Source organism: Euleptes europaea, chromosome 3, assembly GCF_029931775.1.
Source record: "Euleptes europaea isolate rEulEur1 chromosome 3, rEulEur1.hap1, whole genome shotgun sequence".
NCBI classification, from domain to species: Eukaryota; Metazoa; Chordata; class Lepidosauria; order Squamata; family Sphaerodactylidae; genus Euleptes; species Euleptes europaea.
The window spans coordinates 30,744,922-30,771,985 of NC_079314.1; the positions used below are offsets into that span (position 1 = coordinate 30,744,922).

The 27,064-nt window shown below is 46.3% G+C and overlaps 1 protein-coding gene across 2 annotated transcripts; it reads right to left on the reverse strand.

The window, feature by feature from the left end:
- Positions 1-7,957: 7,957 nt before the first annotated feature.
- PEF1 (penta-EF-hand domain containing 1) lies at positions 7,958-21,211 on the reverse strand. Of its 2 annotated transcripts, none has more exons than XM_056847105.1 (5): positions 21,155-21,211; positions 14,738-15,020; positions 11,787-11,942; positions 9,777-9,920; positions 7,958-8,214 (listed from the first exon to the last, which is right to left on the reverse strand). In XM_056847105.1, exons 1-5 carry the CDS (start codon positions 21,179-21,181, stop codon positions 7,985-7,987), a joined length of 840 nt encoding a protein of 279 aa, XP_056703083.1. In that variant the 5' UTR covers positions 21,182-21,211; the 3' UTR covers positions 7,958-7,984. The 2 variants fall into 2 exon arrangements, with proteins under 2 accessions (XP_056703083.1, XP_056703082.1); XM_056847104.1 differs by having other exon boundaries at positions 11,787-11,945.
- Positions 21,212-27,064: the final 5,853 nt, after the last annotated feature.

Here is a 27,064-nt window from a genome sequence, read left to right on the forward strand (position 1 = left end):
GCATTTGTGCAAATTCTTCATGGAACATAAACATTTGGAAGCTGTCCACTTTCTTTGCAGAATAGACCAAAAGAAAATCTGCAATCTCCAAAGCCCAGAGACAAGGGCTTTGTACGGACTCACAGGTCTTTTTAGCTGAGCATTTATCACATGCAGAAATCTTGAATACTAATTCAGATTTGGTACCATAGTTCCCCCCCCCCCGCCCCCAGCAGACTGGTAATCCCCAAACTGTGTGCTGGGAGAAATACATTTATTTTTTTATATCAACAACTTCTGGGAAACTAAACTACCGGCCTAGCACCAGAGGAGTTTGACTGCAGTATACCTGCATGATACCATGGCTCTGAATTTAACTCCTAATTTGTCTCATCTGGGTGTCTGCCTCTACACTGGAAGTGATTGGATCAAATATCCATTCTTGATTCAAAGATTCAGTCTTAGAAGATCAGCCAGTGCAACTCTGCATGAGTGACTGCTCTGACCTACTTCCTTCCGGTCAGGGAGCACCCAGAACCAAGACCATGCAGAAACTCAAGGAAAGGAATGTTTACTCTTTCCTGCTAAACCTTTTGGGGATATAAGAGTGAAAGGCACCACCAATTTTAACTCAAACTGAGCAGGTGCTAAAATTGTGAGGGAAAACACCTCAGCCTCAGAATAAATGTTATTAAGAAAAACAAAACCAGCAAGATATGAGAAACAGAGAAAAAGAGGCAGAGGCAGAGAGACACTGCAGGATTAACTGTCTGCCTGTGTTGTAGCCCACTGTGACCAGGAAATAATTTATTCCCTGGAAATATTTTGTGTATTTTTGCCCCTGAAATGTGCACATCTTGTGCTTGACTGCCAAATGTGAGTAGACCCAGGGCCATTTTATACACAGTGCAGAATCAAATGGCACAGCTTGTCTTGGATCATAAGAATGTAATTTTGGGCATGCATGATTGAATGTTTTCTCAGAGGGGGAAAAAAAACTCTTTGTCTTATAACTCTAGCAGGTCTGGGGCAATGGTTCAGCCTTGCCTGCTTTCTCAGATGCTACCTTTCTGCATGCAGGCAGAGAGCCAGCGTGGTGTAGTGGTTAAGAGCGGTGGTTTGGAACAGTGGATTCTGATCTAGAGAACCGGGTTTGATTCCGCACTCCTTCACATGAGCGGCGGAGGCTAATCTGGTGAACTGGATTTGTTTCCCCACTCCTACACACGAAGCCAGCTGGGTGACCTTGGGCTAGTCACAGCTCTTAGAGCTCTCTCAGCCTCACCTACCTCACAGGGTGTCTGTTGTGGGGAGGGGAAGGGAAGGCGATTGTAAGCCGGTTTGATTCTGCCTTAAGTGGTAGAGAAAGTCGGCATATAAAAACTATTCTTTTTTTTTCTTTTTTTGGAAAGCAGGCATACACACAATGCTATTCAGGAATCTCTTCAGCCTAGAAAAAGCCACTAGATTCTGCTAAAAGTCTTGGATTCAAAGTCCAACAACAACATTTACATCTACAGTGTCTGGCAAATTTCCACTGCTAACGCTGGCGAGGTCTACTCAACATCATACTTAAATGCGGGGTGGGTGTGCTGCCCAGCGGATGTGGAATGGTATAGTATAGCCCAATCTCGTCAGATCTCAGAAGCTAAGCTGGGTCAGTACTTGGAAGGGAGACCTCAAAAAAAGACTCTGCAGGGGGAGGCAATGGCAAACCACCTCTGCTTAATCACTTGCCTTGAAAGCAAGCTTTTTCTTTTAGAGAAGATTGTCTTCTGTATCTTTTCTACCCCTAGAGTGCAGTTAGGCACCAACTGTGCTTATTTGAAATGGAAGAGTCCTTTGCAGAAAAGCTTTTCCACTACACCTCTAAAAGACTTAATGCCTTTGTGATACTCTTGTCTAACCCCATACTGGCCTCTGTACTATACATTGGAAGAGCTAAAAAAAGGCCTGGGTATGTGCCCCACTTTTACCAAATGAATTTAAAATACAATAAAATGAAGCCGAGTCCTGCTACTTAGATCTGTCTTTCCAATTCAACCCCCAAACAATACCAAGTCTCATCCAGATGCATGCCCTGGATGCATTTGGGGGTTCACCTAAGGCCCCAAATCCACATTCCAAGACAATGGCATCACAGTCAGATTTTCCTTATAATCCCATCAGTCAAAAGGTTGGGAAGATTAATTTCCCAAATTGCATGCCGTGACACACTATCATGCTGAGATAAATAAATACATTGCAAGATCTCTTGTGCGGCTAAGGACACAAACTGCAAAAGAAGTTGCCCACCTCTGCATGATGTACAGCTCTAACCTTCCTCCTGTGAGAGCAGGTAATTGGGCTGTATAAGGCGGTGTCAAGCTCAGGTATCCACCTCTTGATCTATGTAAAGGACTCACTCAGGCAGGTGTGGTCTGAACTAAAACGCTTTATTCAAAGACAAGCAGGCTAAGGCTAAGACTTGACCGCTCACAGGCGTAGCAAAGCAGGCAATACTTTCCTAGGAAGGTTTACTAGACTGTAAGCACTCCTTCTGGGTTCCTGGGCCGGCATTGCCCGGCAACGACGGACATAAGGATTCCCACGATTGAAGACTCAACACAGCCCAGGTGCTTGGCCGGGCTAAACCAAAAGCACAAACACCAGAGAGGCCCTGGGAAGCGAAGCCAGGCCAAAGCCCTGACAGGTGGAGATTTTTAGTCACTCCAAATGGATCTGATCCACCTGCCCTCAAGAGTGTTGTCTGTTGCATCTTTGCATGAGTCAATATTTTGCAATGTTACAAACCTAGGAAGCAAACCTAGGTCAGTGACATGCAGAAACATGCTCAACTCCTCTAAGGAGATGCTCTAAAAGTGACCCTTTTTGGATGAGAGGCCACTCCATGCCTTCTTTTTAGTTCAGGACCAAAGCTACCTGGGAAACACATGAAGTTGCCTTATACTGAATCAGACCCTTGGTCCATCAAAGTCAGTACTGTCTACTCAGATAAGCAGCAGCTTCCCAGGGTCTCATGCAGAGGTCTCTCACATCACCTACCTGCCTAGTCTCTTTAACTGGAGATGCTGGGGATTGAACCTGGGACCTTCTGCATGCCAAGCAGATGCTCTACCACTGAACCACAGCCCCTCTCCCACTGGCCCCGAATTTCATTTTTTTTTTAAAGCTGAACATTCATAGAAGGGTTTGGAGGATGTGTCCACGAATCCTTTCCCTGCAGCTACAACCTGCTCAAAAGCCACTCTAAAAGCGACTTGCTGCAGTTTCCCCAGATTACACCAAGTGGGTTACCCCTTACCTGCGCTCACTACTTGAAATAAAAGTTCTGCCAACACGAGAGAGCAAAAGGAGGCCCAGCAAAGAGACTTCTTTTGGCACGCTGCTTCCCTGCAGACAAGATAAACAACCCACAGCTGGCAAGCCAATGCATAAACGGTCACGAGTTCTTGGAAATGCGCTAGCGGGAGCAATTTGCTCTGCTGCAAAAGCAGCGATTTTATGCTAAAAGCACACTCTTCGTCTAGAAGGAAAGCCAACCGCCTGGCACTGGAGCTGGAGCCGCACACCGTGCCTAATGAGGAAGCCGCTCGTTAAGAGCAAAAAGGGTAATTAGCAGTCCAATTTTCTTCCAAAGCTAAAAGTTAATCTCATCATTTGCATGGTGGATTTCCCCCTCCTTCTCCTCCCCTGGTTTTGTTTTCGCAAGAGAAATTACAGCAACAGTTTAAATCTGCTTCCTCCTGCTGTTTCCGAGCCTGCAAAACCCTTCATCCAGAAGTCGCCTGACCAACCTGACAGAGGTTCTTGAACTGGCTGAGGAAACATCCCGAGGTAGGGTCGCTGGACCCCCGGAATTATCTTGGCACAAGCAGGGAGCTGAAAAAAGGCAGAGATCATGCTTTATATGGGGCCTGTCACAGCTCGGAGGAATTTCCCCTACCCCGATGCAGAAACGGAAAAAAAGCCCTCTTTACCTGGGGCTCCGCACCAACCAAATCGTACAGAATTCTGCTCTCAAAACAAACGAAATGGTTCAAATTGGATTCGACTTGCTTGCATTTAAACAGCGTGAGATTCCATTGCCAGGGCTGGCTGATAGCTAAGAGGATGCTGTGTTCAATGCCTACTGTCTCAGAATGCCAGATGCTGGGGATTAGAAACAGGGAAAGGCCCTCATGCCCTCTGCCTGCGGGCACAGCTGCCATCTGGCTCATTACTGATTCTGGAAGCAGGATGCTGGACAGGGCCGAATCGGACCGTTGGGCAGCTTTTTAAGTTCTTAACATTCACCTCTGCTAAAAGGCTGGGGTTTTCTGCCAATGAACAAGGCCCTACCTGGCACAGTGGCTGCAGATGCCCTGAAAGAGACAGAGAGAAAGAAGTCGGGTAAAGGCGTCCCATCTAGGAGTCACCCCTTTTGGTGCCAGCCCCTCTATTTAGAAGGAGTTGGTTTTTATATGCCGACTTTCTCTGCCACATAAGGGAGACTCAAACTGGCTTACAATCACCTTCCCCTCCCCACAACAGACACCCTGGGAGGTAGGTGAGGCTTAGAGAGAGTGACTAGCCCAAGGCCACCCAACTGGCTTCATGTGTAGGAGTGGGGAAATAAACCCAGTTCACCAGATTAGCCTCCACCGCTTATGTGGAGGAGTGGGGAATCAAACCCGATTCTCCAGATCTGAGTCCACCGCTCCAAACCATGGCTCTTAACCACTATACCATGCTGGCTCTCATTTATTTAGAAGAAACAATCCCTCTCTGATGCGGGAGGAGTTTGTTCCAGTGAGTAAAGTATTTTTAGGTTCTGCTCGCCCTCTCCACAATTACCTCCCCTTGATCCCAGTCAGGAGCTTGCATGTGGTCTGCCTTTAATACAATTTAAAGACTCTTTCTAGCCACCCAGTGCTTTTGTGACAACTCAGTACGACTGGCCCAGAAGCTCATTTGGAATACCAGGCCTCAGATGTGACCCTGGTGGTCCCTTCCAACTCTATGATTCTATAGGCATTAACCAAGATAAATATTTTAAAAATTGTGTATCTGACTTTTCTCTCCAATGGAGATCCAAAGCCGCTTATCACACTGTTCTCTCCTCACAACAACCACAACCACCCAACATGCCTCCATGGCAGATTCCAACTTGAGTCTCCAAGATCCTAGTCTGACACTCTGGAGAATCAGGTTAAGAGCGGTGGACTCTAATCTGGAGAACCAGATTTGATTCCCCAGTCCTCTGCATGAGCGGCGGACTCTGAGCTGGAGAACCGGGTTTGATTCCCCACTCCTCCATATGAAGCCTGCTGGGTGACCCTGGGCTAGTCACAGTTGTCTCCGAACTCTCTCAGCCCCACCTATCTCACAAGGTGTCTGTTGTGGGGAGAGGAAGGGAAGGCGATTCTAAGCTGCTTTGAAACTCCTTAAAGGTAGAGAAAAACAGGACACAAAAACCAACTCTTCTTCTTCTAACCACTCTGCCACACTGGAACATGCCAGACTCCACAGGCTTAGAAGTTAGGAGCAAGACATCCAGCTCAGAAGGTGTGGCTTCCCAACAGGCTTATACAAAAAGATAATTTCAGCCCCTTGAAACAAACATGCGTATCTGGCAAGAAAGGTTAGAGTCCTCTCTCTCTCTCTTTTAGCAGCTAAGCTCCAGCAAGGAAGCAGAGCATGGGGAATTGGGGAGAGGCAGAAATGAAGAACTGGCTTGAGGAAGCAAGGACTACACAGGGCCCCTTGACCCAAAGGCACCACCTCCGGGCTGACAGATGTCATCAGAAAATACCTCTGCACCTTTCCAAATTGTCCTCTGCGAACTCAAGGACTACAGACTCCAAATGCCCAAATTTTATTTTTCTGGAAGAGGGAATCAATATATCCTGGCAGCCATAAAGGTCTTTAATGCTAAAGTAGGGTCCCAATTACTTTATGGTGCACCTATCTGGATTCAGGCAGCTGATAAGTCCGTAGAACAACCTCATTCAGCTTTTTTGAGGAAAATCCTTGGTATTCCAACATGTGTACCCTATGCTGCTCTGTGTTTAGAGTGTGGTCAAAACTTGACGATAACGAAGAAGTGGCTTACTACCATTAAATACTGGCTACGTCTTTTGTTTCATTCAGAGCCCTCCAGTTACCTTTTTCAATTTCTTTCAGACTCCAATGATTCAGATTGGGTCTCTCTTATAGAAGCAAAAATTAAATCCTTAGATGTTACCTTAGACGCTCTTTTACTGGCATCTGAATCTGAGGCCTTTTTAACTATAAGATCTAAACTACTTCAGTCTGAGAAGCACTTATTATATGAGGCTGCCAATAAGACATGTTCACCTCTGTTTCATGGAATCTTTCCTAAATCTGGTGAAATTGCCCTATATTTATATCAACTGGTGACTCCAGCTCTATGCAGGGCTTTCTCCTTCGCTATATTTAATGTATTACCGTCAGCTCTATTACCCAGACGTTATCAGGGTGTTCCCTTCTCTGACAGACTCTGCCCGTTCCAATGAAGAGGTTGAAACTACTCAACACGCTTTTTTCTGATGCCCCATTGATCAATCACTACGTTTAAAAATAATTTAAATCCTATTTTAACCCAGATTGTGAGATTCCCTAATTACCAAATGGTTCTCACTCTTCTTAATAATCAGGATTATATTACAGAAGCTGTAGCCAATTTCCTTGTCGGTATGATCGCAATTCGTTTGGCCTAAAATAGCTCTTCAATGTGTTACTGTATTAGCTAAATGTTTTTTTTTGTGCCAATAAAGGTACTTGATTGATTGACTACAGACTTGAGAATTACACAGACTTCTCCCCCAAGCTCAGCTTTTCCCACCACATTCTATACTTGCATGCTGAGCTCGCCGGTTCACTCCCTTTCTTGCTGAAAGGAAGGCGGTGGAATAAATCAACCCCCCCTCAACTGTGTTCTAATTATCACATTTGTATCCCACCTTTCCTCAAAGAATCCCGTGGTTATACATCCCATTTTCTCCTCACAACAGCCGTTTGGGATAGATTCTGTAACACTATCGTAAAGAATGGGAGGGGGGGAAGGAACGAGAGAGAAACGTTGCTCGGTGCTTAGGACTCTTTAATGGAGAGTTTCACTTCTGTATAAATACATGGTTTTGGCTTCTACCCCCAAAAATCAAGAGCAAAAGGTTGGCGACTGGGGAAGAACACAAACACAAACAAAACAAAAAACCCAGAAGGAGCTGAATTGGTTGTTAGCAGCAAAATATAGCGTGCACTTCAGTGCTTCAAAGGGAAAATCCAGGGCGATACACTGATCGGAGGACCACTAAAGCTTCAGGCAGAAGGGCCCTCTGGAGGAATCTTGGCCAATAGTCTTACGATGGCTTAGTGGCAAAAAAGGGGGACTGCGTATAGAATGTGTGTCAAGCAATACAGGAATCTCCACTTCTGTCAGACAGAAATGTATCACACACACACCCCACGGTCTCCCTTTGGTGTTGTTTTTCTGCTTCGGCAAGTCAAGATTGCCCAAGGCAGACTCTTACAGAGTTATGGTACGTGAACTCCGAAAGGGGTAGTGGAGAGCTTTTTCCAAAGCCACAGTACGAACCGCGATCGAAGGCAGAAGGTATTTCTTACAGGGGAGGAGAGAGAAGGGAGAAAGCATTGAAATTTCTGCAGGCTGTGGTGGCGCCACTGTGCAATGGCATAGTGCACATATTTTGACTCTGGGCTGTCGTTTGCCCCCTAGCGGAGCTTCTTCATGGCAGACTATTACAGTCAGTGCAAACCGATTCTACAATGCTTTTGAAGAATCCATCCGCTAAGCATTTGACATCATGCAAATCAACAGAAGAGGTTGGCTCCATTTGGCTCTGCTGTTCAACATCCTCCAGGTGACGTGTCCGCCTGCTCTTATGCAGCGGCCCTCGCTTCTGGGTCTCTGCTGGAAATACCAAGGGTTCTTTCATACGGGCACCGCAAACCTCCGATATCCCCACGATGTCACACAGCATCACAGCATGCGCGTGGCCGACATGGTAAGGAAATCTTCGTAGTTGATCCGGGCATTGCCGGTCATGCCGGTGTCCTTCTCCCGGAAGGCTTCGGTCATGCTTTGCAGCAAGGTGCAGATCTGGATGAAGCGGTCCAAATGGATGCCTGGGCCTGTGGCCTTCTGGGAGTACCGCGACAGCAGCAGCTGGGAAAACTGGGGGCTCAGGTTGTATCCCATTTGAGACAGTGCTAGGAGAAAGGAGACAGAGTCAGAATGGAGAATGCCCGCTTTGCATAGCTGTGAGTGGAAATCACAGAGGGCCGCATGTTCAAACATGAAGAGGCTATCTGAATGCGGCATCCCTTTAGCAGACCTTCTCCGTGGCAGTGGTCATCAAGAACCAGGGCTTCACCAACCACTCAAAAGCTGCAGTTGTGCTGAATATTCTCATGCCCCCATCTGCTGTGGCGTCGCTACCTTCTCCAGCATTAAGAACATAAGAAAAGCCATGCTGGATCAGACCAAGGCCCATCAAGTCCAGCAGTCTGTTCACACAGTGGCCAACTAGGTGCTTCCAGGAAGCCCACAAACAAGACAGCCACACCAGCATTGTCCTGCCTGTGTTCCACAGCACCTAATATAATAGGCATGCTCCTCTGAGACTGGAGAGAATAGGTATGCATCACTATTATCCATTTTGACTAGTAGCCATGGATAGCCCCCTCCTATATCCTAAAATGTCCACTCCCCTCTTAAAGCTTTCCAATTTGGCGACCATCACCACATCCTGGGGGCAGGGAGTTCCACAATTTAACCTTCACTGACAGTGCCTCCTCCCACAACATGCGTTTTGATGAAGGGAGCACTGACTCTCAAAAGCTTATACCCTGGAAATGTTGTTGGTCTTTAAAGTGCTACTGGACTCAAATCTTGCTCTTCTACTGCCGGCCAATACATCTACCCACCATACCCTACAACATGTACTTCTGATACCCGCCCCACATTTCCAGCTTGTTGCTAGCTTTACCTCCCCAAAACACAGCTAGCAAACCCCATGGAATCCCCCCACACTTGGCACTCTGAATGGAAAATGATTGGTGGGTAAAGTGCTGTCAAGTCGCAGCTGACTTATGGCGACCCCTTTTGGGGCCTTCATGGCAAGAGACTAACAGAGGTGGTTTGCCAGTCCCTTCCTCTGCACAGCAACCCTGGTATTCCTTGGTGGTCTCCCATCCAAATACTAACCAGGGCTGACCCTGCTTAGCTTCTGAGATCTGACGAGATCAGGCTAGCCTGGGCCATCCAGGTCAGGGCAGAAACTGATTGGACCAGCCAAAAGCCATCTGCTTCTTCAGAGCTGCTGCTGGGTTCTACCTGCTCTGCTGCTCTCCGGACATTCAGACAAATAAGCCACAAAGCTCAGCCGGCCAATGCCAGATTCCTGTAGTCCTCAGTCCACCAATTTTGTAGGTTAGAGCTTGTTCCTCACCCTGACCGGCATGGCCTGAACTCACTAGATCTCTGAAGATAAGCCCAGTCAGTCCTGGTTAGTACTTGGATGGGAGACCACCGAGGAAGTCCAGGGTTGCTACACAGAGGCAGGCAATGGCAAACCACCTCTGAATGTTTCTTGCCTTGAAAACCCTACAGGGTTGCCATAATTTGGCTTTGATTTGTTGAGCTTGTTTCTCTCATAAGGCACTAGGGGACTGGTTCAGCCCTGCAACAAAGATCGAGGAAGTGGATTGTGTTGGGAGAGCCACAGGTCACAGCCACCCTCTGGAGGTTCCAAAGACCACCAGCATCTCACCTTGGTGCAGCTCGTTACAATTAATGCATCCCGACTGGTCGCGGTCATACTGCTGGAAAAGGTTCCGCCACTGCTGGATGAAGCGCCACAGAGCTGAGAACCCATAGAGATCAATCCGCCCAGACTTTGTTTTATCAAACATGTCTGTCGAGACAGAGAAGGGGGGGGGGGAAGGAACAGGACTCTTAAAAGCACTTTGAAAAAAGAACATGGCTTCTATAACCCGTGACAACAAGAATTTGTTTTCAAACAGAAGGCAATGTACTCACATGAAGCTGCCTTATACTGAATCAGACCATCGGTCCCTCAAGGTCAGTCTTGTCTACTCAGACCGGCAGCGGCTCTCCAGGGTCTCAGGAAGAGGTCTTTCACATCACCTACTTGCCTAGTCCCTTTAACTGGAGAGGCCAGGGATGGAACCTGGGACCTTCTGCATGCCAGGCAGATGCTCTACCACTGAGCCACAGCCCCTCCCCAAAACATTCAGGCTTCTGAGTTCCCCAGAACTTTTCTTCAGGATAGATGTAATCACCTCTGAAAAGATGGCAGAGTGAGAAGCCTCAATTGCTCTGGGGAAAGGCTCCCAAAGGACACTGGCAACACACCTCAGGCAGGTCAGCGGGTTCTAAGTGAACACCTGAAGCTGCCTTATACTGAACCAGACCCTGGGTCCATCAAAGTCAGTATTGCCTACTCAGACCGGCAGCGGCTCTCCAGGGTCTCAGGCAGGAGTCTTTCACATCACCTACTTGCCTAAGCCCCTTTAACTGGAGATGCCGGGGATTGAACCTAGGACCTTCTGCATGCCAAGCAGATGCTCTCCCACTGAGCCACAGCCCCTCCCTTTATTCCTGCTCGGTGTGTGAGCAACTAGCAGCTAATTCCTGGAAGGGCTGCAGCAGCCGTACGGGAGGGGAAGAGCAAGAGATAAAAAGCGGCGATCCTGTCAGCTCAGGCAGATGGGGTCTGAACCTACAGAGAAAGAGAGACTTGGAGGGACCCTGTCTCAGAGTTTGTCTTGAGTTTAAGCTGAATGTGTGGTGACAGGGGTTGCAGCTCCAGAGTGTTAGCCGGGAAAGAACCTGTCTCAGGAGACTTCTTCTTCTTCTTCTTCCTCAAGCTACGTTCTCAAACTTCTGAAGAGTTGGTTTTTATATGCCGACTTTCTCTACCACTTAAGGAAGACTCAAACCGGCTTACAATCCCCTTCCCTTCCCCTCCCCACAACAGACACCCTGTGAGGTAGGTGGGGCTGAGAGAGTGTGACTAGCCTAAGGTTACCCAGCTGGCTTCATGTGTAGGAGTGGGGAAACAAACCCGGTTCACCAGATTAGCCTCCGCCACTCCAAACCACCGCTTTTAATCTCTACACCACGCTGGCTCTCATGCTGGAGCTGTCTCAAAGCCCCAAATTCTGAGGAAAAACTAGTGAAAGATTTGTTGTTTCTGAGAGGAGCTCACACTGAGGTTGAGGGGAGGGCATTATTCACCTCGAGGATACAAGGATGCTCACTGCTCTCTACTGGCACCTACCCACACATCTGCAGCAGAATGAACAAACACCTGTTAAGTCCCCCTGGGATTCCTGTCTCATTACCAGTTCTAGTTTCTTCACCCCTAATACCCCTCTGCATATCACACCTGATCCAATCACGCCTGCTGATGGATGAGGGCGGGATAAAAGTCCAAAAAAATAAGTAAAATAAATAATGTCATTTGACATTGCCGTCGTGTGCCTAATTCACTCTTCTCTACTTAAGGAAAGATGGACTCACATTCTAGTTGTATGTGAAGAAGTGAGCTGTGGCTCACGAAAGCTCATACCCTGCCAGAAATTTTGTTAGTCTTTAAGGTGCTACTGGACTCTGGCTCTTTTCTACCTATTAAGTCTGATTGCCCCAGATTCTAAAGGTTGTTTTTCGAGAGAGATGTTGTGCTCCGAGGGATAATTTGCCAGACCCCTGGCTCCCCCAGCCACACCCTCCCCCCCGCATCCTGGCCTTGACTCACTCATCATCATCAAACACGTTTCATCGTTGAAGGCAGACCAGTTGGAGTTGACGAGGGCCTGCCGGAGCTCTTTGGTGGAGATGTAGCCGCTGTGGTCACAATCCACACTCTGGAACCAGGAGAAGGCTTCTGGGTCCACACCAGAGGGTACGCCGCCTGCTGGGGAGAGGGCAAAACAGACGCTAGTGGTGGTGGGGGCATGGCTCATGATCAAGGCACATCAGATACCTGCTGCTGGCCATCAGCGTCTGCGCTCAGAAGCTCCGCAGATTTCAAGTAGCCGGAACGGAAGGGGTCAGAAAATGCCGCTCTCTTGCTGAGTCAGCAACTCTTTCCCGAAAAAGGTTTTGTTTTTTACAGCCAAGTTATTAATCCCGTGAAAGGAGTCGCAACCACAGCGGGGACCCAGAGCCTTGTAAAAACACAAGGAAAATAAACGAGATCTCTTCAGATACTTTATAAAGTTGAGTGCAAACATGCGGAAGTTGTGTCGCTTCAGCAGGATGTAAATGCTGCCCGGTTACGGGAGACAGATGCGTGGCAATAAAGTTTTATATCCGCCGCTCGGGGGAGGCAGCTTCGGTGCTTTTCTGCTCCCACCTTGCTGCCTTAAATAATGCAACGGGGACATATTTCCAAACTGCCAGTCTAAATGGAGATGAATAATTCAATTAGCGACTGCCGCGTCGATTCTGCGGCGCAAAACATGCGTCAAGTGCTCGAGATGCACTCCAAGAGTCCCTTAAGTGATAGATGCCAAAGATAGATGGCTTGGCTTCCTTACAGTACTTTTCACAAGTAACAGAGAGCAAAATCTCAGGGACTCTGGCAAGCCCCAGCGGATCCAGTGGTTGTGTTCATTCTGAGATACCCTGAAATGGTTAGAAGGCCAAAAACAGAATCAGGGAGATTTTGATGCAAATCCCCACTGGTTTATCTCTCGGCCTTAACTACTGCGCAGGGTTGTTGTAAAGACAAAAAGGACAAACCACGGACAGTGACCTGTGGATCTTAGCAAAAGGTCAAAATAAAAAGCTAGTCAAATAAATACACACACCCAGAAAACATAACCACTGTTTTATGACACCCAGCAAAACCTGCTAGCCCACAGGTTTTTTTTTTACTAGCCCACATGCATTTGTGTTAGGCCTTTGCAGTGCAGATACAGCCTAAACAGGGGGCAGGGTGGGGTGGGGAATAATTCTGATTTACAAAAGCTCCCAACCTGGTCACCTAGAACAGTTTAATACTCCTCGCAAGGGACAAGCACAAGACTATTTACAATCCTAACCTCACCCTTGTGCAAAGTATTTCTGATGACAACTCAAGATCCCATTTTTTTAGTTTTGTTTTACTTAAGGCAACCCATGTAAACACAGGGCCTGGATTAACATTTATAGCATTTCTTGTTTCTAGTCCCCGTGTGAATGCTGAATTTGAAATACCCAAATTAGAATCAGGTTCTCAAAACTCAGATCTAAAATTGAAATTCTAAACCAAGCAGATTTTCAGTGTGTTCCTAAGGAGAGTTACTCCAGTCTAAGTCCATTGAAATGAATCGGCTTAGACAGGAGTAACTCCCCTTAGGAATGCACTGTTGGACATCCAGATGAGATAAAGGGGAAGGGATTCAGGTTTTTGTTGAAATACATGAAGGGAGAGACTGAAATCAGTGCTCCAGCAACCTTTCCCCTTCCTTAAGAACACGGTATTCAAAGAAGATTTGTGATGGGACAAAATCACCAAGAGAATTAAGATGAAAAAAGACATTTGGATAAGAAAATCCAAGTATATAGGAGATGTCATTCACACAACACATGGGAGTCACTGGTCGTTGCTTTATTACAGGATAAATGTCTAAAAGCCATTGTGGATTTGGACCAGTAGATCTGCATTTGATCCCACTGAGAAGGAGAAATGCTCCATTATGTGCTATCAGTGGTCGTTTATGCATGGGTACTTTCACTCACGTTCGCTCCCTGTCTGTCCTGGTCATTCCTTGGAGTTATGCATGAGTTTTACATCCATTAGAGATGACCTCGCTGCCAGCCCTCACAAATCCCGGGACTTCTTTCCCCTCTGTTAACCTGATTCTTCCCAATCCCCTGAGCTCAGCCTGGGAAAAATCACCATGCATAAGGCAAAGCGCGGGACACAGAAACTTGGTTTCTCTCACAGCAAGCAGAAAGCCAATTACAAAGCAGCATGTCAAGGGGCGGGGTTTCCAATACTTCCTGCTTCCTCTGAGTTCTTTCTGAGCAGAAGGCTTTTAAAAACGAGGCTTGGGTTTCTCATCCCCCCTTCCGCTCCTTTCAAATAGCTCCAGTTTTTGTTCTTAAAGTGCTCTTAAAATGCTTTTTTATGCGGCAATTGGTTTTTTGTGGGGGACTTTTCTCTCACTACAGCCAATTATAAAGCGGCATTTCAAGGGGCAGGGATTCAAATACTTCCTGATTTGAGCTTGGAGACTGCTGGTGCATAGACTCCCAACAAGAAAGTGTGGGTCCAGCGAGAAACGGACCTCAGGTAAAACTCCCATGCATAAACAACCAATGTTTTTGAAACATGGGGTCTGGCAAGAAGGAGCATTCTCAGTGCTAGTTTGGAGAAATGCTGGAGCATTCATAGTCAAATCCCAACACCTGCTAGCATACAAAACGTTGGCCCTTCACCATGACCTTATCATACCATGGTCACCAATCCAACTAGGGTTGCCAACCTCCAGGTACTAGCCAGAGATCTCCTGCTATTATAACTGATCTCCATCCGATAGAGATCAGTTCACCTGGAGAAAATGGCAGCTTTGGCAATTTGACTCTATGGCGCTGAAGTCCCTCCCCTCTCCAAACCCCACCCTCCGCCCCAAAAACCTCCCACTGGTGGTGAAGAGGGACCTGGCAACCCTAAATCCAACTGATCGCCTTAACATCTAAAGGTACTTTAGCACTCACCCCCAGGACCTCCTGCCCCATAGTGTCCAGGCTGAGGGGCGCCATATGGATTAGTAGATGGTTGCCCATAAGGCCCTCCTGGAGCTGGACCTCCTCCATACATACTTGCCGGGGGGGCAGAGGCTGGGTGGCCATACGGACCTCCACTAGATGGTGGCCCATACGGACCCCCGGGCGCTGGTCCACCATAGGGAGCCCCAGGTGGGGGCCCACCTCCATACTGGCCACTGGAATAGCCCCCCTGGGGAGCTCCTGGAGGTTGTCCTGCAGATCCAGGGTAACCCTGTAGAAGAAGGAAAACAGCCATGAGCGACTGAGCTGTTTGCTGGAAACAGAAAAAAGCAGCACAAGTCCTGGATTCCTAGGTCTCCTGGACAGGCAGAAGGTTAGGGCTGGGAGGAGAGCAAGAGGCAAGCAATGAGGACCAGCAAGCACTCAGGATGCATATCCAAGATACGCTGGCCCATCAAGAGTAGTTCTCTATGAGTGGTGATACCAGTGAGTGCAGAGGCAAGGCTTGGTAGCTGTTCTGGATAATTATTCTGCAGCAAAATCAAGCAGCGTTGATCTGGGAGTCTCTGAAACCAGAGGGGAACTGGGAATGGGTTTCAGTGTTTAGGAGCAGGGTTGATAAAAATCAATGCTTTTTTTAAAAAACGGATTTTTTTTGGTTTAAATTGGATTTTTAAAAATTAAACGCAACTTTCCCCATAGAAGATCTTTCCTCCTCTTCTTCAAATCATCCCTCTCAGAATCATCAACTTTTATTATTTTATTATGTTAACCTAACTTTGATTTTTATTCAGAGCTGATATTGTATCAAAATAAAACTTGATTGAAAATAAAATGCTTTTTGAGGAAACTATCTAAAGATAGTTTTCTGTTTAAGATACATTATAGTCAAAAGGTTATTAATCATTAAATAAGGATTAGTTTTTTACTTATGTAGCATGAGGCTCTATATTCATGCAATGTTCGGATTTTTTGGTAAATGAATTCCATTAATCCATTCACAATGTCATGCTCTTCCAGAGGTTTCTGTAAGATTATTTTGAGCAATTTTTCTATCTAGAAAGTATTATTGCAGATTATTGGTTTGTGTCTGCAGGGATAATATGCCTCTTCTTCACAGCAAAAATGTTATAAAATAAACATACAAAGAAAAATACCTTAATCCCATTGTTCCTTTGCATACCCCTTAAGTGCTAAGTTTCAAGAAGTTCAATGAATAGATTGTTTGGAGTGGAATAGATCTGCACTAGGAGCTAAGTGTGAGGGAGGAGCAAGCAGTAATAATGAAATTGAAACCTTTTGAGCAGAACACTCCACAAGTCTTGGAATCTTTGTGTGTATAGCCTGAGGTTTAATCATATTATTCTCTCCCTAGAGGAGAAAACCATGATTTAAATCACATCTTACTAACTAGTGATTTAAATCAAATCCCCACCCTGTTTAGGAGTCTTCATCATGTGGAATGCTCTGGGCACTTTCACACATACTAAATAATGCACTTTCAATGTACTTTGCAGCTGGATTTTACTGTGTGAAAATGGCAAAATCCACTTGCAAACGATCGTTAAAGTGGATTGAAAGTGCATTATTCAGCATGTGTGAAAGCGCCTCATGTCTCTCAGCCTGGTCCCCACACACCCTCTTGCTTCACCTTCCCTCCCTAGAAGAAACCAATCGAGTTAAGAAACTGTACACAAAGATGCCTCGTGTTTTGTTGCTGGTGTGGAATTTACTTTCAATTGGCAAAATATCTGGGTGCAAACATGAATCACAACTCCTAACAAGGCCTTCAGAAGTAAAGCAAAATGAATGAATGAATGAATGAATGAATGTCATGGCCCAGACTGCTAGGGAAAATCCCAAAGCAAGCTCTGCAGCAGCCACTGGCCCCAAAGACCCAGGGATCGATAGCTCGCTGCTTACTTGCTGAATCTGCAGAACAAGAAATGACTGGGTCATAACATCAGAAGAAGAATAGGTTTTTATACCCCACTTTTCTCTACCTTAAGGAGTCTCAAAGCGGCTTACAATCACCTTCCCTTTCTCTCCCCACAACAGGAACCTTGTGAGGTAGGTGGGGCTGAGAGAGTTCTGAAAGAACTGTGACTAGCCCAAGGTCACCCAGCTGGCTTCATGTGGAGGAGTGGGGAATCAGATCCAGTTCTCCAGATTAGAGTCTGCCGCTCTTAACCATTACACCACACTGGCTCTAACCCAGGTTGTTCTAGAAAAGGTAGACGAACTGACATCTTCACAGCCCTTTCATAGGACCTGTGTAGTGGTTAAGAGCGGTGGTCTGGAGTGGTGGACTCTGATCTGGAGAACCAGGTTTGATTCCTTACTCCTCCACATGAGCGGCAGATGCGAATTTGGTGAACTGGATTTGTTTCCTCCACACGAAGCCTGCTGGGTGACCTTGGGCCAGTCACAGTTCTCTTAGCGCCCTCTCAGCCTCACCTGCCTCACAGGGTGTCTGTTGTGGGGAAGAGGAGGGAAGGTGATTGTAAGCCGATTTGATTCTTCCTTAAGTGGTAGAGAAAGTTGGCATATAAAAACCAACTCTTCTTCTTTATGCCACTCACATCCCCATGTAAACTTTAAAGCTAGGCAGCATGAATGGGGGCAGATATCCCCTTTTGGATACATCTGGCCAGAGATTTCAAGCAGTAAGATGTCAGGTTGATATCATTCATAGTACAGGATTAAGAACAAACATCTCTTGCCACTTTTCACTGAGAGGGCTATATCACGTGCACACCGGTTCTGCTCTCTTACCCAGCATCTTGCATCTAGGTTTCCCACTGGCTTTGCTCTTCATTCACCCCCACCCTTCTTTCCTACACCCATCTCTACTTTTGAGTGCCATCCTTCCCAACACATATAGTGGTGAGATTGAGTTTCTTCTAACCACCATGGTCTTTATTTAATTTGGAACACTTGGAATACTGTGTACAGTTCTGGTCACCCCACCTAAAAAGGATATTGCAGAGCTTAGAATCATAGAATCATAGAGTTGGAAGGGACCACCAGGGTCATCAAGTCCAACCCCCTGCACAATGCAGGAAATTCACAACTACCTTGTTGTGAATTTGAGAAGGTGCAGCAAAGAGCAACCAAACTGATCAGGGGACTAGAATAACTGCCCTATGAGGAGGGGTTAAAATGCTTAGGGCTGTTTAGCTTGGATAGAAGGCGGTTAAGGGGAGACATGATAAAGGTCTATCCAATTATATGTGGTATGGAGAGAGTGGGCAGGGAGAAGCTTTTCTCTCGCTCTCATAATACCAGAACGCAGGGTCATCTGCTGAAGCTGGAGGGTGAGAGATTCAAAACTGATAAAGTATTTCTTCATGCAATGCATAGTTAAATTGTGGAACTCCCTGCCCCAGGATGGCTGCCAACTAAGAAGTCTTTAAGAGGGGAATGGATATGTTCATGGAGGAGACGGCTATCCATGGCTACTATTCAAAATGAATACTAGTCATGAAGAATACCTATTCTCTCCAGGATCGGAGGAACATGCCTATTGTATTAGGTGCTGTGGAACACAGGCAGAATAATGCTGCTTTAGTCATTTTGTTTGTGGGCTTCCTGGAGGCACCTTGTTGGCCACTGTGTGAACAGCCTGCTGGACTTGACGGACCGTGGTCTGATCCAGCATGGCCTTTCTTATGTTCTTATGATTTTTGGCCTATGCTTCCTCCAAGCATGAAGGTCTCCCCTGCCCATCATTTTAGCCTCACAACAAGCCTTAGATTAAGCTAAGAGAGAGTTAGCAGCCTTATTTATTTAAAATATGTTTATTCTGTCTTTCCACCCAATCAGGGTCCACAGATCCTTATGGCAGAATGGAGAGTTGAACTCGGATCTCCCTGGTCCTAGGCTAACCGCTACACCGCACTGGCTCTCAAGTTCAGCCATCTTCAGTTCTCTGCCCTGCTAGAACAGTATGAGGAAGCCACTCCCTTACACAGGCAAGCTAGAAAGCTTTGTATGGAGAAGGTTCAAAGTTTAATCCCTGGACAGCTAGCTAAAAAGATCTCAGACGGTAAGGTGGAAAAGTTCCGTTCCAGTGCAAAAAGAACGCCTCTATGCAAATAAACATTTAGGCGTAACTTGCTTACAACTTTCAGGGGTTCCTCAAAGCAGCCATTAAATAATGAACTACAGATAGAGTAACAGCCTTATCTTTACCAGACTGCAGATGAATTAAATGATAGTCGTGAGAACAAACAGGAAAGTGTGAAATCAATGGAGTAATAAAAGAAGATCTTAGAGAAGAATATATATCACAACTGAATAAAAAAATATCAGTGTTTCTGTCTTTGCCTTTCCACATGGGCAGACTTTCTGTTCGATTGGGCTATCTAGGTGGGAAAGTTATTTATCAAGCACCATCTGCAGGAGCAACCAATGCAGGTCCCTGCCCCAAGGAGCTTCCAGACCAGACCAAACTGTACAGAGAGGGAAGAGAAGCAAATGAAACGAAAGAACACACTGAGATTACATGTGCTTTGCCTTGGTTTTAGCCAAGGAGTGATACGTCTGTCCCTCACCATAGCCAAAGGTCAGTGCTGATGATTCTGGGCAAGCTGGACCAAGTAGCCTGACATTGATGTGCCTACAACATGTAACTCAAAGGAGGGATGTAGGCCTCTTGTGTAGTTAACAATTAATAGAGGAGAGGGGAATGGGCTCTGTGCAGCTTCGCTTGCCCCTGCATGACAAGTGCACCTGCCAGAATGCCCCTTTTCTAACACAATAATAGCAGCTGCACTCCTCGTACATGCCTGGGTATAAGTCATATGTGCAGCAGGGCATTTCTGAGTAGATTTTAAATGGACAGATGAGCCTCAGCATTCTGTGTACCTGGCAATCCTAGTTAGTGATAACCACATTTTTTAAAAAGCACCTTCGTATTCAAAGCGCTTTGTACACATTCCCTCAACAACCCTTTCAAAACAGCCTGGGAAGGTAGGCCAGTATTATCATCTGCCTATTGCAAAAGCCAGGGCTGAGGCTGAGACAGGTGTTTGCGCAAGAGCATACAGTAAGCACACAGTAGAGACCAAACTCAACCCAGGGACTTCCTGATTCAAAGCTCAACCTGCAGAAATTCTTTATTCATCCCCCTAACCTCCCTGCCTTATGAGACTATTATAACCAAGCTTACTAATCGACCATAAAAAAGCCGGCTTGACCTCCCTTTGAACCTTGAACTGAACTGTGATCCTTGTCACTGAACAGAGATGATGAGTGGTACCACCTTCAACTAATGTCTTCATGTTGTCGCTACGGGAACAGGGGGCAGAAAAAAGTTGGCATCCCTAATTGTAACCCTGCCCCGTCCCCCTACTTCAGAGGCCAAGAGCAAGCGTGAAGGTGGAACGCATCACCAGCCAGCCCTGAAACACAATGCGGAGTAGGTCAAATTCAGCCTGGCCTACTTCACAGGTTGTTGATAAAACTTGAAGAGGGGGACCACACAACCACCCTGCGCTACTTGGGAGAAAGGTGTGATTAAACACACACTAAACATTTCTTTAGATCAGGGGTGGGGAACGTCAGGCCCGGGGGGGCGTTTAAGGCCCGCAAAATCATTTGGTCTGGCCCTTCGAGGGGCCTGGCAGATCTCTAGCTCAGAAGGATCCAAAACTGGTGATCCGTACCCTCCCGCAGACAGGAATAGCCTCTATTCAAGGCAGATGTGAGTTTGTTTTGTTGAGAAAAGGAACCTTTCCCCCCCTTGCAGAAGAGTCATTAGCTATGGAGCTGCTAGGACCGCCCAAGAAATTGTGTTAACCCTTTCCCACCTGGGCCATGGAGAAACGTATTGGGCGGCTAATTTTTAAGTTGATAATTTTGTATGGCCCGCAAATGATGTTATAAATATCCAAATGGCCCTTGGCAGAAAAGGTTCCCCACCCCTGCTTTAGATAGACAGATAGCCGGCCTGAGAAGGCATTATTTGAACCCAGGGCTTGGAGATTTGCTGATCCGATGCCCCATCTGGCCCTCCATGGAAGAACTTCTTGGTCATCTTCTGGGCATGGAGTAGGGGGGTCACTGGGGGTGTGGGGTGGGAGGTAGTTGTGAATTTCCTGCATTGTGCAGGGGGTTGGACTAGATGACCCCGGGGGTCCCCTCCAACTCTACGATTCCCCCAAGAACCACACTCATGCCCCGCCCCTTAATGAAATCCAAAAGGACGTCAATCCGTCGTTTTGACGTCACTTTCTATTATCTATGACGCTCGGGGCCCCTCCTAGATTCTACCCACCCCGTTGCCTGGGCAACGGGAGGGCCTATCGTGTCCCCCTCCCAGGAGGCGCTTCCGCCTTCCCATCGGCCACCGCGACGGCGGTGGAAGAAGGAGAGACGATTCGATACCCTCCTCTCACTTACCTGTCCATACGGGTAACTGGCCGCCATTGATGCTTTCCCAGCCGGCCAAGACCTGCCCGCTCCCTCTCCCCTTCTGCTGACGCAAGCAACGGGAAACGCCTCCCGCGTTCAGCCTTTCCAACCCATTGGCCGAAACTCGCCGAGCCTCGCGCGGCCCGAGGCCGGATGCCTGTCAATCAGAGGCTCCACGTGGGCAGGGCGAGCGTTAGGCGAAGCCCTCCCCGCCCACACGTTTCCTGGCCGAGAAAGGCGTGGCGGGCGGGTGCGGCCCAGCCTATAGCGTTCCGCTTTGCCCCGCCCCTCGAACGCTGCTGCCTGTGGTGAGAATTCTGGTTCTCTTCCTGTTGTGACCCCTCAACCAGGAGGGATTTCTGAAGTCAGAAACTGTCTTTAAAACATTACATAAGATGCATATTCTGTGTCGTCGTCATCAATACAGTTAATAATTATCACAAATTATAAACTGCACATCAATTATAAAACAATCATAGCTCTGCAAGGGACCACCAGGGCCATTTAGTCCAACCCCCTGCACAATGCAGGAAATTCACAACCACCTCCCCCTCATACACATTCCCCCCCCCACATTCCTATCATTAAATTATGATGCTTAATACCAATACAGCTATAAAATGAGCATTAAGAAGTGAGACAATAACAACGAAAAACCATTGTTATAAAACGATGAATTGCTGTTTGTGTGAAAATATTGTCGAAGGCTTTCAGGGTCAGAGTTCATCGGTTCTTGTAGGTTATCCGGGCTGTGCGACCGTGGTCTTGGTATTTTCTTTCCTGACGTTTCGCCAGCAGCTGTGGCAGGCATCTTCAGAGTAGTAACACTGAAGGACAGGGTCTCTCAGTTTGTGTGATTTATAAATAAATACCGCTTGTGTGATTTATAAATAGGGTTGCCAGCCTCCAGGTACCAGCTGGAGATCTCCTGCTATTACAACTGATCTCCAGCCAATAGAGATCAGTTCCCCTGGAGAAAATGGCCGCTTTGGCAATTGGACTCTATGGCACTGAAGTCCCTCCCCTCTCCAAACCCCGCCCTCCTCAGGCTATGAAGATTTGTTGCAGTTCATTGTTGGATACTTGTACCTGTATGGGACTGTTTATACCAAATTCCCTCGCCATTCTTCTATGAAGATTACTCATAGTGGAACATTTGAGACTTGTACCCTTTAGGACTGTTAACATAGGATTGTATATAGATTTGTGTGTTGTATGTCATTCACTGCACTTAATACACCTTGTTTTTGTAAACTTGTGATTGATTGATTGATTGATTGAATATCATCAGCCTTTCCTGTACTTAGTTCCTTACCTGTGGTAGTAGTACAGAAATGTTTATTTTGGTTGCTTAACCTCCAGGTACTAGCTGGAGATCTCCTGCTATTACAACTGATCTCCAGCCGATATAGATCAGTTCTCCTGGAGAAAATGGCCGCGTTGGCAATTGGACTCTGTGGCATTGAAGCCCCTCCCCAAAACCCACCCTCCTCAGGCTCTGCCCCCAAAACCGCTGATGGTGAAGAGGGACCTGGCAACCCTATATATACTTTTAGATGCCCAAGTGATAATATATATAGGAAAATCCTCAAGGTGTTTAAAAAAATATGAACACAAAAACAACATCTCTCTTACAAAAACAGGAGCACCTTTGATTTCACATTTTATAGAACATAATCATCCTATCAGGGTGAAAACGCATGGTTGCCTTAGCCTCCTTTATTCCCTGTTTCAGCCAGGATCCAGCCAGGATCGAACGCACGTTCGGCGAAATGCATGCGTTCGATCCTGTCTGAATCCTGGCTGAAACAGGGAATAAAGGAGGCTAAAACGACCATGCGTTTTCACCCACAGACATTGTCTTTTAGGCTATCCAAAAAGTACCAGGCCACAATGACAAGCTATTAATGAGAAGGGACACAAAGTAGATTTCTAGATAAAGATTTTTAGCCCCCTATGGGTTGAACGAAAGCCTGGACTTTTTATATTTGTCCTGACTACAAATGATATTGAGCTTTGCTTGTCTAAGTACATGGATTAACTAAGCGTTAACACGTTACTTCCACTGGCTTTACTTTTGGGCCATCTAGAAAATAACAGTTCACAATGGCTAAGCATTTTGGAGATCTTCCATCCTTTAAGCGTTACATAGGAACCTGGATTTCATAAATTATACTAACATATCACCTTCTTGGTTAGGAGGAATATTTCTCCAAATCAAATTACTTTTCAGGGGTTCCTTCCCCCCCGCCACCTGTCTTTTTCTTGCTTGTGGATTGGCTTGTTTGCATTGATTGATACATCTGACTTGTGTTCCCTCCGTGAAAGAATGCTGTTATGTCACTATGTTATTTATTTCCAGTCTGTTAAAGTAGATATTAATTCAGCCATCTCGAGGCATTCAAAGTAATGCTCGGTAACGTGCGCTTTAAATAGTTGAGACGCACGGAAAGATTTGTGGCTGCTTTATTGCAGTGACTGATATCCCAACCTGAATAAAAAGCCGGGGGGCTTCTTCCTCTCCCCCACGACCTCCTTGCTGGCGCTGTTTTATGTTTCAAGCTTCTGGCTTGATGGGTTCTTTGTATGTGTTGCAAATCCAAAATCCTATTATCAAAATATTAATAAAAGAAGCATGTTGCCTAAATGGAGACAAATAACAGCCATTTAACAAACCCGAGTATCTGCCAAAAAATCTATAAGGCTGTTGTGTTAGTCGCAGCAGCTGCTGCTGTATGGGGGGAGGGGGGAGACGGAGGGGGACTGCAGCAGTGTGCTGGCGTATTTTGGGGGACTACCCTTTCTTTACTTGCTGTTGCAGAGAGCAGGTGAAATTTGTGGCAGTTTTACTTGTCTTGTAAGGGGCCCTGTGGCGCAGAGTGATAAGCTGCAGCACTGCAGTCAAAAGCTCTGCTCACGACCTGAGTTCGATCCCGACGGAAGTCGGTTTCAGGTAGCCGGCTCAAGGTTGACTCAGCCTTCCATCCTTCTGAGGTCGGTAAAACGAGCACCCAGCTTGCTGGGGGTAAAGTGTAGACGATTGGGGAAGGCAATGGCAAACCACACTGTAAACATAGTCTGGGATGTGACGTCACTCCATGGGTCAGTAATGACCTGGTGCTTGCACAGAGGACTACCTTTACCTTTTTAACCTGCCTTGGACCCCTTTTAAAGTTCTATGCTTTAATTGCTGAAAGAAGGGTGCAGACACTGCAGCCACCCCAACAGTTATGGTTGCCAATTCCAGGTAGGGAAATTCCACGTCTCATCAATATGAACTGCCTTCATCTTATTTCTTCAAATTTCTGGGTAACCAAATGGCTTGACTGCCCAGTCATACCCCAAGATTGGGTCTCAGTTATGTCTTCACTTTGACTCCTTGCTTGTTTTAGGAGTGCCAGTTTTTATAATGGTGGCTTCTTTTCCTTTAACAACAGTGTGCCATGCAGAAATTCAGCAGGCAAAGCTGTTCTTGATGGATACATTTTCACCTGCTTATAGGGTTGCCAATCTCCAGGTAAGGCCTGGCGATCTCCTGCTATTACAGTTGATCTCCAGGCGATAGAGATCTGTTCCCCTGGAGGAAATGGCTGCTTGGATAGTTGACTCTATGGCATTGTACCCTGCTGAAGTCCCTCCCCTCCCCAAACCCCACCCTTCTCAGGCTCCACCCCCAAATTCTCCAGGTATTTGCCAGAGCTGGCAACCCTATCTGCTTAATTTCCATATTCCCTGGCCTGGATCTTAGCTGCTAAGCAGGGTCAGCCCTGGTTAGTAATTAGATGGGAAACAAACAAGGAAGCCCAGAGTTGCTACACAGAGGGCAGGCATGCCTTGTGAATCCTACAGGGTTGCCATAAGTTGGCAGCAACTTGAAGGCACTTAACATACACACAGTTCCCATATATCATCTGGAGTTAGTTTTTTCTATGGGACCCCCAGTTTTAACATATATGTTCACAGTAATTCCAGCTGTGATAGTCTGTAGCAGCAGAATAAAACAGAACTCCATTGGACTCCTGTTTTATAATTTCAAGATATCACGCATATTAAGCCTTTATGTGACTTATTTATGTGACGCATATTAAGACTTATGTGACTGCTGTCGTTGTGAAAAACTGACCCAAGTATTGTGTTTCAAGATTAGTGAAAATGGTATCCGAGGAAAACCACTTGGGACGGACATCGATTAATGGAGACCAAGTGGGGGAAGTTTGCCAAGTAGGGCTGTGTAGAAGGGTGAAATTAGTCAAGAGTAGGGAGAATTTGTTAAGAATAAGTTGGACTACCTCCTTATAAAGAAATAAAGTCTTTTTTAGATCAGACATGGGGAGTTTTCACTGGCAGTAAAGGCCAGGTGAACACATCAGTTTTGCTGTAAAGAAGTAGTGGGTTTTTGACTGGATATGGCAGGGTTTTTTAGGGTTGCCAACCTCCAGGTGTGGCCTGGAAATCTCCCAGAATTACAACTGATCTCCAGACCACAGAGATTAGTTTTGCTGAAGAAAATGGCTGCTTTGGAGGGCGGGCTCTATGGCATTAGACTCCGCTGAGGTTCATCCCCTCCCCAGACCCCACCCTTCCCCAGGTCCCACCCCCCAAAATCTCCAGGAGTTTCCCAACCTGATGTTAGCAACCAGATTGTTGATCGTGTATCAGTCGATCATGCATTTGCATTTTGAAATGAGGCATGAGATAGGTTTGGGCGGAGCCAAATGAATGAAAGGCACAGGGTGATCCAAACACTGGGCAGAGTCCATCTTGGGGGAATGCTTCTGGGAGAATATGAAAAACAGTGGCTGTTTATCCCAATCCTAGTAATCATTCTCTTCAGTGACTTGCACCAATAGGTTGTTCATCGTAATGACCACCTGTCCCAGTAGGCTTCTGCTCCGGCAACTTGCCCTAATGGTTGTTTACCCCAATTACTGCTAACCTAGTAAGGTTGCCAACTCCTACTTGGAAATTCCTTGAGATTTCAGGGAGGTGCTTGTGGAGGGTGGAGGAAGCTCATCAGGGATGTGATGCCACAGTGTGCGCCTTCCAAAGCTGACATTTCCTCCAGGGGAACTGTTATCTGAGGTCTGGAGATCAGTTGTAATTCTGGGAGAATACCAGGGTCCACCTGAAGGTTGGCAACCCTATGCCCTGGTAATAGAGTTGCCTGGTCCCTCTTCACCACCTGTGGGAGGTTTTTGGGGTGGAGCCTGAGGAGGGCGGGGTTTGGGGAGGGGAGATACTTCAGCAGGGTACAATGCCATAGAGTCCAATCGGCAAAGTGGCCATTTCCTCCAGGTGAACTGATCTCTATCGGCTGGAGATCATTTGTAATAGCAGCAGATCTCCAGCTAGTACCTGGAGGTTTGGCAAGAAAAGAAACAACAGCACAATAAATAAATGCAATTCAGTATATTAAGCGTAACAAACAAACAGATAAACAGATAAACAACAAGCGATCATAAGGTGAGTAATATAGAAAAGTAACAATCTTATCACGTCAATGTCCTGTTTTTCTTTTGCAGAAATGAAAGTTCCCAGGTAAGTATTTTTATCTTCTCAGAGGAAAAATTCCATGGAACACAGCTGAAGATGTGGGATGTGTAAGATTTTAATTAATTTAATTCTAGCATATTAGAAAAATGTTATTTTTCTATTATATTTGTAAGCTGTGGTTATTTATATAAGTCAGTAGAAAATAGTCCTGTCTAACTTAAACTGAACAAAGCAGATGATTTTTCGTATCTGGTACAGGATATCACCAAATAACAGATGAGATCATATACATGTGACCACAAAGATGAGATCAGAGTTAGGGTGGATTTGAGAGGAGGAGATATTCAAATCCTCTTAGAACAAAGAACTCTGGAGAAGTATAAATATGAGGACTAGGCGGAGTCT

What these genes read in the sequence shown, in the direction of transcription:
- PEF1 (XM_056847104.1), bottom strand. Translation starts at nt 21,181, where the DNA reads ATGGCGGCCAGTTACCCGTATGGACAG. An exon ending in CCAGTTACCCGTATGGACAG is followed by an intron (nt 15,021 to 21,154) that starts GTAAGTGAGAGG and finishes CTTCTTCTACAG; the next exon opens with GGTTACCCTGGATCTGCAGG. An exon ending in TGGGGCAGGAGGTCCTGGGG is followed by an intron (nt 11,946 to 14,737) that starts GTGAGTGCTAAA and finishes CCCTCTCCCCAG; the next exon opens with CAGGCGGCGTACCCTCTGGT.